The 13,909-nt window shown below is 35.1% G+C and overlaps 1 protein-coding gene across 7 annotated transcripts in view; it reads right to left on the reverse strand.

The window, feature by feature from the left end:
- The window catches only part of DGKB (diacylglycerol kinase beta), a 356,804-nt gene that overhangs the window by 77,742 nt on the left and 265,153 nt on the right, over positions 1-13,909 (reverse strand). For all 7 annotated transcript variants that reach the window (XM_051609482.1, XM_051609481.1, XM_051609483.1 and 4 more), the window contains one exon: positions 2,842-2,932. In XM_051609482.1, the coding sequence (XP_051465442.1) occupies positions 2,842-2,932 (91 nt within the window). The remainder of the gene's footprint in view (positions 1-2,841; positions 2,933-13,909) is intronic.

The raw sequence follows: 13,909 nt of genomic DNA on the forward strand, positions 1-13,909 counted from the left end.
TAATTGAAAGTGTAACTTTTTAATCACACTTGTCTTATAAGAAAAAAGGTATGGGTCTTCACTGTTCTTTTGGAAGCAAAATCATGGTTCCCCCCTATATTTTATATGTATTAAATATTAAGATGATTTATTTTACTAAAAATTCTGCTCATGTGGATGCTCACTTACTGCTATACATTCTAGATAAACAGATATTAATTTCATAATTAAAAGTAATCTTGTGTAAATACCCTGCAGGCCTCAATGAATCAAACACATACTGTGTGTCAGGCCTCCCACTGTCTTCAAGTGGAATGTACTGGCTGGATAATTAGATAGTACATATTTTTTAACCTTATTTGCATGCATATTATATCTTTTGCACACTGACAAGCAGCAGTAACAACAAAAGTCAGATTACCACAGGGAATTCCCACAAAGAAGTCTTCATTCCTTATAATTTGCAGCCTAAATTAAAATAATTTGATCTTTGACAAGGATGAAATGTCAAGCAGAAGGGGGTCCTCTACAAGCCACGGCCTGTGGCTTCTGAAATCTGCCTAATTTATGTCAGTCACTTCTTAATACATATTTAAGTATTACACGAGAAAGATGATAAATATGCAATCTGACACCTTTGGTATTTCCCTGCTGTTAATTTATAAAGGTCTGGCGTCCCCCAAACTGACTGGAATTATTTAAATAAAAGAAGAATTGTGAAATAGGATGGCACAGGGTCTGGCTTCCATTTTCACTCAATATTGAACACAGCAGGTAGTACACTAAGACAATTATTTGACGAGGCCTCAGAATCCCACAGTGATGAGGAACTTTCTGAATTGGTAAAAGAGGACTTCTTTTGTCATACAAAGACAAGTCTGTGCTACAGGTAGCTCTGCGTTGTCCAACACATTCACATGCTGTAACAACAAAACATCTCTTATTCTGGATAACATAAGAACTTAGTGTCCAAACTTTGTTTTGCATCTCACACAGAAGAAAATACAGAACATAAGGGACAAGAATCTGTATCAGGAAAGTCAAGCTTAGTTAGGCTTAGAAATCAAATATAGGGTTGAACTAATATTTGCCCACAGAATGTTTGATTGCTGTCTTCTAGCTCAGAGATACAGATCCTTAATCTTCATGTGCTTTGTTCCTTCAAAATTTGGCTGTAGAGCAAAGGCATTCTATGTGTGTTTTATTTGGAGTGAAATGTAGTATCATATGCCAAGCTCTCATTTACAGCAACGTCACCAAGCAAGGGGCAGCAGGTTAAAAATCAGATGAAAACAGCACTACTCCCAAGTGTTTATGACATTCAAACAATACTAGATTCAAGCATACTGGGAAGCACCATCCATTTAAATGTAATTTACTATTTCTAAACAATAAACAAACCAATAAACAAACAAATAAATACCTCGTAACGCTTCTTTTGTTAACATTTTAGAAACTAATTTTCCCCTATGATTTTTGTTCCTAATTGTAGGACTAATTATAATGACCAGGAGAGATGAAGGGAATATTATCAGACATGTCTCATACACTGGCAATGTAATATTTTATTGGTAATAACAGTGTTATTGATATGAACTGGTAATAATTATACAACTGGTATCAGCAGAATCTTGCTTGCTCTGGGATGTTAAAATTTCATTATCCTTTCAATGGGTACAATTAGGTGGTTTAAGAAGATAACATCTTATGTAAGACTTTTGCCAGAGAGAAATAGTTTCTTGGGAAAGTCTGCCCCTCAATTTGCATTTAATCAAAAGGTACATTTAAATTGCAGTATATTAAAACCAAATCAAATCAGGTAAGCACTTCTTCCAATAAATAACCAAGTATTTTTCAGGATACATACACTGAAGCCTAAATGTATGGAGTATGCTTCCACTTGAAAAAGAAACTTAACAGCATAGCAGGCAAGTCTGGCACCACAGATCTCACAGTTCTGTTCTCAATATTCTTTGTTACTGTTCTACTACCAGATTCACAGTCCCTTCAGATTATTTCAGACTTCACCTTTCAGGAGGCTTTGACCAAACTCTTACAGCTCTCACCATACCTCTCCAAGTACCTCATGCTACAATACAAACACTCCATTGACATGCGCAGTTTCCCATTACTACTGGAAGAGAAAAGCACCATAATCCTCTTGAGAAAGGATTCCATTATTTAACTTAAATTCTCAGGTTTGTACCTTCAGTCATTTCCCATTTTTAATTTACTCAATTATAAATATCAGTGCCCCAAACAGTTTATGTAATGTAGCCATTTATTCTATCAGCACCTTATTTTAAATTCATATTTTGTCTGCAACTCTCCTGTGCCTTTTCAGTTAATGTTCAATGTGTAATGGAAAGATAACCCCGTGTGCAGAGAGAAAAGATATTTAATGAAGGGGAATGATTCAAAAAAATATATATTCTTTAACCTTTATTCAGGAAAGTAAGTACAATTTTAGGGAATTGAGTTTTAAAGGTTACAAAAACTTGGGACCTAGAAATAATAAGATTTTTTTTTTTTATTTTAATCCTGCAGCAGCTCTGACTCCCTCCGACAGTCTTTCATTTTTCCATCTGACCTAGCCACAGTCCCTATTGATTTCTAATGTTATATTTCACCTCTTGACCTCATCTACTGTATTAAGACTTCACTAATCATTAAACTGAACTTTGTTCCAGTGTGCAGGGCTACACTACAAATAGACGTGATAAAAATAATATTTTGGAATATAGGGTCGAAAGGATGAGCACTGCTTTGCCTTGTTGGATTCAGGCACTCTGCACCCTTGCTCCCTGCATTTCAGCCAAACTACTGACATTTCAAGCATAAAGGCAACAATTAGTTTCTTACTTCTATTTCTACAGATTCATGCAGCTTCTTACAGGTGGCTGAGAAAGTTTCCGAAGTGCCAAATTCAAAATACCAAAATTTGTTCTTCATTCTGAAAGAAGAAAAGAAGAAAAGAAAAAAGAAAGATCTTATTCACTATCAATATGTGACAAAAGTGATCATCCTGTCTTCCATTATAAGTAATGGCAAAGACTTGGGAACATGTGACATCCCATTTGAAATAGATGAGCTCATAATTTTCAAAGCTTAAATGTTGGTGTCAAGTTGTATGATATCCCCTAAAGGGATAACAGGAACGTGTTGAACTGACAGGTTCAAATGTACCTTTGACTTTTTTTTTTCAGTGACTATCAGAGTATTTTTTGTCACTTAACCAGTGACACGCCTCAGAAAAATTCATTGATTTTATTTCATTCCTATATCTACTATACAATTTCTGATTCATGGTTAAAATCTATCCTGCAGACCACCAGAATGTGTAAGCAGGACACTCCCACCATGAAGACAAGCCAAGACAAAAATGTAGCTTGCCTTCAGTTAGCTAAAGATGAAGGTAAAATTTCATGATGATAGATGAGATACTCGACAAAAATTAAAATTCCAGCTCTAACAACCTTTAGGTATTTTGCAGTAGAAGAGCTGTATTACTGCATCATTAACTCATAGACACATTTTAAATGGGTGATGGGACCTGCATCTTGAAGTTCATTAACAGATTCTACAGAAAAGTAAAATTTTATATAAATGCTAGTAAATTGCTTAGTTTATCATGACAGCCAGCAGAGATTATACTTTTTTCTTCTTAAATACATAAAGATTGCACTTCTGTTTTACCAGATTTATTGCATACTGTTAAATACACTCATTGACTCCAGCAGCACCATTTCAAATAAGTATGTGCAGTTTTGTTTAACTCTCATGAGTCATTATTATTCTGTAACAAAACAAGAAGCTAAACTAAAAAAAAAAAAAAAAAAGATACCAAATTAGAATTCATTATTCACAGTTAGGAATCTGATAGGAAAACAGTTCATCCACTTGTATAAACTGTTTTCTGACATAGACACGGCCCAGTGTGTGTGGAACTTGAAAATGACTGAGTTTGCATGAGCTAAAAGTGAAGAATGAAATGCAAATGTAGATGACTGTCAAACATGCCAGCAAAAGTATAAATCCTACCCATGGTACACATATCAAATTACACATAAAAGTCTACTTAGTGGCTCTTAAAATCCACTTAATGACTTTGAAAGTCACAAAGGGAGAAGGGGCATTACAGTACTGGCCATTCCCCGAAACCTGCTGGCACACAAGCCAACAGCTCTGGCGCAGTACCAGAGGTGTGTAGGGATGTCCAACCTGGCAGCCTGCATGGGGTGGAGAAAAGGAGAATAATACAAGAGAAACCAATACACTTCCGAAGAAAAGTTACATTTCCAAAGGTTTTTAAACAATAAATCTGAAAACGTTTGGAAACTGTTTTGGAGAACCTGCTCTGGGGTAAACGGCGTACTCTCAAAAGAGCTCCAACAACCAGAATGGCTCAGATCAGATTCAGCTTTCAGATTCCAAGAGTCTATGAGTGGAAGTGATCTGATGTAGGTTCCTTCTACAGTTGCAGGTTAGTCAGCACACTGACAGGCCAACCTGGGGTCAACTGCTCTATTTACAACAATATATGTGAAGAAATGTAGAGTCCTTTAATTTCCAAGCAAGTGTGAACAAAGTACTGAATTCCTGCTGGGTCCCTCTGGATAATGTGGACGTAGCTATTTTCCTGCTTTCTACACAGGAACAATGAAAAATGAAACAAACAAAAAAATAATTAAGTATTCAGAAAAATACTTCATCATTTCTTTGATTCTGTTATTAAAATCAACAATCCTTTGCAACTTCTCCCTGGAGAGCCTTTCCTTTTGCTATTCAGTGATCTTTACCTCAAATGAAACATCTTTTATTTTTCTTTATTGAAAAGCCTGCTTTATATTGACTTCTTAGAACTATAGATAATAAACTCTTTGACTTACCCAAAGATAAAATAGATAGATATATTTTAGATTAATTCGGAATATATTGTGTCAAATTCATGTATTTTCAGTTCAGCAAAACAAAACCAAGCATTGTCACTGCTGCACTCAGGGTTTACAAAAGCATTTATGTCTATAAATCAAAACCTTGTAGAATTACAGGACAGAAGATTAAGTACATCTATCAGGTGAGGTTTTGATGGTAGATGTATTTTTTCTCATTGCAATATGCACATTAAGATTCTATTAGGCCAAAAAAATATAGTCTTGTGAGCCTGTCCTCCTTTCTCTTCTTTTTAACAATAGACAGACAACATACTGGACAGTTTTTCCAGTACAAAGATAGCTGTATATACAAATAACTTTAATCTTAATTTTCAAAAGGATTTACCAGCTCTCATTTACCAACTGTTAAATAGATTAGATTGCATTTTTTTTTATTCAAATGCACTATACTTTTTATTGAGCAGAACTCTGTATCATATATTTTGTTACATGTACAAAACAAAGTTAAATGTAAAGAAATCAAGACAAATTAAAACAAAATTTCCATAAGCAATGTCAGTCTTATTATTATAGTAAATCTTCTACTTTATTTAAAATGAAATAATAAGTATAATAAAATATAATTAATATAATATAATAAACATAATAAAAATATTTCTAAATTCCTATGTTTCACTTACATTCCTCTTTCAAACAGGTGAAGCTTATCTGCTTATCAAGATGGCAGCAAACAGGAGAGACTCCTTTTAGATAATGAGTGAACTGCTTTCATGGCCACTCTTATTTCTTTCACAATGGTGTAAGTAAATTGTAGAATGGCAAACAAATAACTATTTAATGACAATTTTGCAGTATTAAAACTGTAAGAAACTGAATTATGGGCTGCTGGCATGTCTATTTTATCTGTCACCTAGGAGAGCTGATAATTTTGACTTTTTCAAACTTTTAATAAGAGCTGACCAAAATACCGATAAAGTCTGTTTCAGGAAAAAAAAGAAAAAAAAAAGTAAAAAAAAAGTGTCATACAGTAGCACTTGCCTTTACAACACTGGTTTTGTTGGAATAGGAAAGGGAATAGATTATTTTACAGGAGAGTGGTTTTGTATATGCTTCAAAGTGCATAGTTAAACTCTTAAACAGCTTTGCATTTGAAAATACAATATAAATTAAGCATCAATCATGATTAAAGGCTGACCTATCTAATCCTGCTATTGGATTACAGTATGCTAAAATATATACAGTCTATGGATGTAGGAACAAAACAAACTGTACTTCAAGAGTCTAAAAACCTTTTATGCTGTCAGTGTTCCACATTCTCAACTATTGGTCAATTTTCTCATAAATGGAACAATCTTTTTAAACAGGAATGAAACAAATTCGCAAGACAGTATGGGAAGGCTAATACTGTCATTTCTTACAGTGTTTCTGTGCTGTGGATAAATATCAGACTTAGAAACTTGGATATGTTTCTTGGAAAAGTTCAGGCTAATATTTGGCAATCAAGGCAAAATTATCAAAATAGTCTGTAATATGGGTTTGCTCTATTATCAGTTAATCAGAAACCCCCCTACTGCTAAAACTATTTTATATAACCTTTCTGATTAAGCAATTACAAGGCATGTCATTGAAAAATTGTCCTGTATCTAAATATGGAAATAGTAAACACTTTATTCTACACCTGAAGAGGATCTGTACATCTTTGCAGTGTGCACATTCTGTCACAATAGACCATCAGTAAGGGGCTAATAAAAGGTCATGACAATGAAACAGGAATATCTTTAAACTTAAATTAATTCATACTCTGGTGTTAAGGGTCTACAACTGGGGCAACTGCTTATTGCTACAGCTGTAAGTCTCTACTAAATTCTTCTTCTATTTACTATTTATATTTATTATATTTATTTCTACTTTAATTATGGAGTGTAAAGCTTCGATGACTTGAGCTAAAAATGTCTACATCAGGAAATTTCTGACTGCATTTTTTATAAAATTTCATAAGAAATATTTTGACAATATTTTTGAAATTGCAGAAATCCATGTATATTTGCTTATATTAACTGTGCTTATTGTAATACACTTTGAACTTGTGTAATACAGCTACAGTTTCTCAGCAGAGACTGAAGAGACATCAAGAATATGCCTTTGGCCATCTGCATGAAAATACATACGGAATTTAACTATATTATGAGCATTTGGAAATACACTCTGGGAAGGCTTTATTTTCAATATTCTCCTATGGCAGAGAAAGAACAAATTTTTGTCTGTAGTTCAGTCATTTTTTTTATCCCTTAACCTATACAAAGTACAGAGACTTTTACCCATGCAACTACTAGAATTCATCATTTTTCCAAGGTAAATTCCTTGAAAAGTTCACTGCCAAGAAGCAATCTCTACCACAAGTCTGTGGAAGAATGTCTACTCATGGACAAGTAGCACTTGGTTTTCTCCATGAACTATAATGTTCTCCAAAATGTACTCCCTAACCTCTCCCTTCTGAATTATTTTTTAAAAGTTATTCCAATTATGCTGCAGAATTACTGTTTGTTTCTCAGTGAGTGTCAAGAGTTAGCCTCAGTCTACATCATAAACTCATAAATTTTCCAGCATAAAGCTCTCATTCTGACCACCATTCATGAACAACAGTGTACAGAATGTAATAAATAAACAAAATAAAATAAAAAAATAATTTAAAAAATCCATAGGGAGAGGAAAAAAAGAGTAGGAAAGAGGCCACATAGAGTGGCTCCTTATGATCATATTCACCACATTTCTGGAAGGTGCTCAGAGCCACAGATTCAAGGTAAGTATTTAAAAGGAGTAGGTCTCTCTGGCTCCCTTTCCCCTCTTGTTCACTCTTTTGTCCTCTGTTAAAAGAAAATGTGCAGTAACATGTAGAACCACCTTTGTATGGAATCAAAAATACCAGAGAAGTGTGGAAGTGTGCAGAAATGGCAATGTGAGACAGAGATGTATTTCCACAGAGGAGAAACTGTGAAGAGTCCAATGGGAGAAAGTGGTTGACACATATATGTGAAAAAGAGAAGAGATGTTCACCAGGGAAAATAGAGGAATCAAGGAAGAGAAGAATGAGAAAAAGATAGGAACCTAACTTCAAAATACATTGAAGTCCCGCAACGCTGAGAGAAAAATGATGACACAATACAGAAGGGAAGAAAAAGAAAATATTCCTAAAGGAGACCCAAGTAAAACCACACACTTCTTATGTCTGAAAATATGGAAAAATAAGGCCTAAAAATGAAACTGGGAGTATAGGAGAAAGCATATTGGGCAAAACAGCCAAACATGTCCCTGACAGTGGTTAGTACCAGAGACTTTGGAGAAGACTGTAAAATTCCATGTAGTATATAGCTGGCAATAATCTAGCTCAAAGTAAGATTTATTATTTTTTATGATTCTATCAAATAAAAAAAGGGCATCTTTCAATTACATATAAGGAAAAATTTTTTACAATGAGGATGGTGAAACACTCAAACAGGTTTCCCAGAGAAGCTGTGTGTGACCCATCATTGGAAGGATTCAGAATCAGCTTGGAACAGGCTTTAAGAAAGCTGCTCTAGTGAAAAATGCCCCTGCACATGGCAGGGGGTTGGACCAGATGATCTTTAAAAGCCTCTTCCAACTCCAGCCTTTCTATGATTCTGTGATTTTAATTCAGACAGTTTATAGCATGAAGCAATATGAAAGAAAAAAAATAATATAAAAGATTAAATATTACTAGCCGAATTCATGGGAGCAAATTATAATTTTTAAAAATACAAAAGCAAAACAAAAAAATCCCAACTTGTTTACGTTAAACATGGCTGTGTCCTGCATTATTAGAATTTGAAATTTCACATTGAACTTAAACCAACTCAAATATAGAAGCCCTAGCACTGGTTCTCAATGCATGTTCCTGCATCCAGGAACAACTGAAGCTGTGGAAGCTTGTCCCTGCAATTGGGAATAAAAGTGCTTGGAGCCTTATACCTGATTTTTCTCAGGTCATGGAAAAGTTTTCTACGGTGTGTCTGAAGTTCCTGCTTCTGGTTTATTGAGCTCCAGTCTGAGAGACACACATTCAAGTGCAAGTGAAGTAAAATTTACAGCGGATTATATGTCACTGTGTACTTTGTATTTCTGCTAATGAAGTGTGCTGATACTTTGGATTTTATCTAATTAAATACTAAATAGTTGATAAAATAAATAAAACTTGAGCTGCTAAAAAAAACTTAATGCTTTGTACAATTCAATATAACAAATATTTTTATCAAGTCCCATTCCTCTCACAGAAGTTTTCAAGAGACAACATATTTTCCGTCTTTTCTTACTGTTCATAAATCTATTATCTAGGTAATTTTATACTTGGGTAAAAATGATTTCATTGCTGCACATAATATATATTAATAAGAATGTATGACTTTTTCTAATGTTCTTCTTTTCTTTCCACTTCTGTCTTAACAATCATATAATTCCTGTTCTGCTTTATAATGAATCATACGCAAAGGTAAGGAAATAGCCAGTGGAGATGCACATCCATAAGAGATTTATGTGTGAGTGGCATGATTTTAATAGAGACATCTTTGTCAATTTTTTCTTTTTCCATTACCAACTGTACTTAAGCAAATCTAAGTGTTAATCTCTTATGGCACACAGCATAAGCAGAGTGTATAGAACAGTGCAGATAAGTTAAAATCCTGAAAGAACAGTTCCAGTTTCACAGAATAAATAAAATTTTCACCTTAACATACAATGATACAACCCATAGCTAGAAAGCTACCCCATAAAAGCTTATACCATTAAGTAACACTGTGAGATCATCTCTTCCTGACATTTATTAGCTCCACTGCTGCAAAGCTGCATTTGACTCCCATTTTCTCTCATTCCTTATAGTACCATTTTGCACTGCAATTTGCACTTCTGTCTGCAGCTGGTCTGCAGCCCCCACTGCCCACCTGCCTGCCTTGCTTCTCCAGCTCTCTGCCCAATTTTCTGCAAACGGTCTGCAGTTCATTCCAGCTGTAAATACCATCCTTTCCCCTTGCCTGTTCAGTCCCACTCCTGCCTTCAGCTGTACTCCCACACTCATCAAAAAACACACTCCTGAACAGCTTGTTCCCTCTGTCTGACCACTTTCAGTAACAAACACAAATGGTGAAGAGTTGCAAAGGGTCCTTGCAGTTGTGATTGACTGGGGTATGAGAATGTAGATGACATTTAATGTGGATAAATGCAAAGTGATGCACAAAGGAAAAACAATCCTAATCTTAAAAATAGTGATGAGATTTCAGGGATAAGTTGTTGGGCTTACAATAAATAGATGAATGAAGTGTTGGAGCAGTGCTTAATAGCTTCCAGATTGGAAACACTCTCTCTGCTAGGGCTACCAGAAAAACACATGAGCAAATCCAGGATGATAGTCATATCCATAATCTACATTCTTCACTAAGTAGCTATGAAATCTGTTCTCACTAAATTAACTTTGATGCCCTTCTCACATGCCCTTTACACTACTGACTCTGGTGGAGAGAAGCCTACTACTAACGTGTATGCAGAGGAGAATCTTATCCTAAAATACAAATAAAAATGCCCATATTGAAATATAAACACCACACTCCAATAATTCTAGAAGCCTTAGAGTACACGCTAGGTGCTATCATGAAGGAGGAACTCAATGACTTTTGAGCTGTGCCTCAGGCTGCATCTGGTCTGTGCGAATAGGCAACAGTACGTTCATGAGGAAAACAAAAAACAAAACAAATAAACAAAAAAAGACAATTCACTTCTCCTAGAGTTATAGCAAAGTGGTACACTCAACTGAGACAAATTACAGGAGGTTAACCTACAGCACCTGGTATAAAAACCAGCTATTATATAACAGTGATACCTGTCTGATCCAGTTTACAGTACTGTTTCTCTTCTGCAATAGAAATATCTGGTTTAAGTAAGGAATTCTGACACTTGCCTTTGAATATATTCTGTTTTAAAAACAGTTATTAGTACGACCAAAAAATCAGTTTATTTTCTCAAAACGTTTACTTAAAAATATCTCTATTTTATCTGTGATTTTAGCTGTCATTAAATGAACATTTCTGTAACACTTCTTAAATTCTTTGTGTCTATTCCCCATCCTGAAGATTTCTGCTCTTAACATTTTACTTATTTTTATCTTCATATTTCCCCTCAGTTTCTTTCCCAAATTCCCCAGTCTTGAGAGCAGATGCTGAGGCACCAATGACTCATTAATCTGAAGAGGGTTTTTATCATGAACAAAAATAAAGCCTATAAACAGTCCCACATTTGCCAGCCTTGGTTGTACTAGAGAACCAACAAAGCTTTGTTTAAAAAAAAGAAAAAAAAAAGAAAAAAAAAAAAAAAAGAAGCAAGCCCTCTGTGTGTGTGTTATAATAGACCTACTATCTCAGAGCAAGGTCATAGACCTTAACATTTCATCTTTAAATTATGTCAGATGAATAAAACAATTTTCCTTCCCCTTACCCACTAATATGGATATGTAAAAGCAGATATGACACTGAGCAGTACTTAAATTAATGAGATCATTGTTAAGGCAGTTCAGAGGTTCAGGGACAGGTTTGCAAGGAGCAAGTCCTCATTGGCTGCTTCACATGCACAATTGTAGCTCTGTTTTATAAAACAAACAAACATATAAACCAGCTTTATTTCCAGGTGATTTATTTCAGGTGATTATATGTAATTAAATAATATTTTTCTCTACCCAATATTTTAACTCCCACTGAAAAACGGAAGTATCTCAATACTGCAATTCAATTCTTGCCAAAAACTCCTTCCATTCCCTTAAAATACTTGAAAGACTATGCTTTATACCATTCCCAAGTAGGATACAATGAGGAGGCAAAGGAAAAAAAACACAACAAACAACAAAAACCTAAGCAATGAAATGATGCTGCAAGGGAAACAATGAGCAGCTCTTCTGTGAACACACAGGAGAAACATCAGACTCTGTGTAGGAGAAAATCTTTGACAAAATCTTTTCACCCTAGGATCCCTCTAGAAATATTTAATCCTGACAGGACTGGGACAGGACTAAACGTCTCTTCCTGTTTGACTGGGATTCACAAAACTTTAAAGATTTGTTTGTTTGTTTGTTTTTCTAAATAGAGGGCAGATTTATGAGTTTAGGATGCCCCACCCTTTTAAACTTCATTGCTTTCTGATGCCACCCCCATGAGAAGACCACTTCTAACAATGAGATGGTTTGCCTGACATTCGGCTTAACGCTGTATTTAGCCATGTCACTGCATTTGTCTACCTGTGAACTAGAGAGTTGTATTCCTACTGAAGACAAAAGACATCTACTCAATGGAATTGAAGTTGTGATTCACCAGACCCAAGTAAGCAGAATTGATCTCCAGGCTTCATGGAGAGAAGTAACTCACTCTCCACTGACTGCAGTGAGAACATTGATATCTAGTCCACTCAGACACCTTTAAGGGCCTACATTAAATGTCTGATCTCAAACTGAAAATGTTTGCTTCAGAATACATGTAAAGAAAAGACTGCCCTTCCACAAACTCTACAACATAAATGAAGTCTCATTATTCCTTACTTTGCTTCCTAAAATATAATTTCAATTACATACACTTAAAAGTATTTAAGTGGGACAAGGCACCCAAGCATCCTTATACCTAAGTCTTTTTAGCAACTAATGACAGAAGAACCCAGGAACTGAACCCAGTCCATCTGTGTTCCATGTAGCACCTTAAATACAAAAGGCAACATAAGCTGTCTATCCTTACTAGTCTCATCTTCTAGGAATTTTCAAATAAGCATATAACCTATCTGTCTCTCCAGGAAATGCATGGACGTTGTCCTACCTCATTTTCTATGGAAGGGTTACAGCATAGCTGCCAGCTCTCAGGTGCAGAATATTCAGGAGAGAACAGGCAGGTGAAGCAAGTGGGTTAAACTTAATTCTCTGTGAAATAAAAGTTCACAGTTATTAAATAACAGGACATGACTTCCTACTTTTTAGGAATGAGTTTTGTTTTTTAAAGGACACTGATTTTTTAGAAACCTGGAAATTTTACAATTAATGTCATCTTTGTGAATCTATCTTTTTAGGCAATGCTTTCTTCCCCTGAAAACTGAACGCAGACATCAGCTGTGGTTAAAAATGCTGTTCTGTAAATCTGCAGAGACTTCAGAATGCATTTTTAGTGTGGCAGAAGGTCTTCACTTAGGGGAAATCAGGACTTAGCATTGAAAATGCACATGGTAGCTGTATAAATAATAAATTCTACTACTATAACTACTTACCACCTTACCCTTCAAAATACAAATTTAGAAAACTTTCTACGCTGAACAGCACCTAAAAGGATGAGGCAGGCTGCCAGGCAGAGAGTAAAGCTGAGAATAGTGTAGTGCTTTTGCTCTTCTGTACTAGGCTACGTGACCAAGACTCATTCCACTGAAAATCTTGTTGGATTATCAGTAAATAATTGCTATGCACCTGACGTGTCATTTGTTTCATTTGCTAGAATGTTGTAGAAAGAACACTTATTTTTTAATCCCTGTGCTCTATTATAATTTAAAATATATGTAAGAAGAATTCAATATGTTTTCAAAATAATACTTTAAATATATCTATACAATGATTCCCTATGTGCCTGGAATATGCTGATCATTCTATACATTCCATGTAGATCCATTTTGCAGGGATAAACACAAACATTACTTCAAGAAACCTTCTGCCTTTCCAATTTTTGGATAATCATACACTACAGGAATGGTAAATTTAGCATGAATGTTTTAGGATTCTTTTCTGCAGACAGAGGATTGGTGAGGAATCAGCCTTCATGGGTGATAATTCTAAGCTATCAAGTAAGCCCAGTAATTAGACCTGTGCTTCTGACTAAATTGTATTTGTCTTGTTCAGTGCCTTTGCTTCTACTTCCTATACTACAGCTCCATATTGCATTTCTAATCATTACTTCACCCCAGCTTTTTAAAAGCTCTCACAGCTCCATGCTACCAGCTGTTGTTTTCTTTCCTAATGC

This window comes from Apus apus, chromosome 2 (assembly GCF_020740795.1).
Source record: "Apus apus isolate bApuApu2 chromosome 2, bApuApu2.pri.cur, whole genome shotgun sequence".
NCBI classification, from domain to species: Eukaryota; Metazoa; Chordata; class Aves; order Apodiformes; family Apodidae; genus Apus; species Apus apus.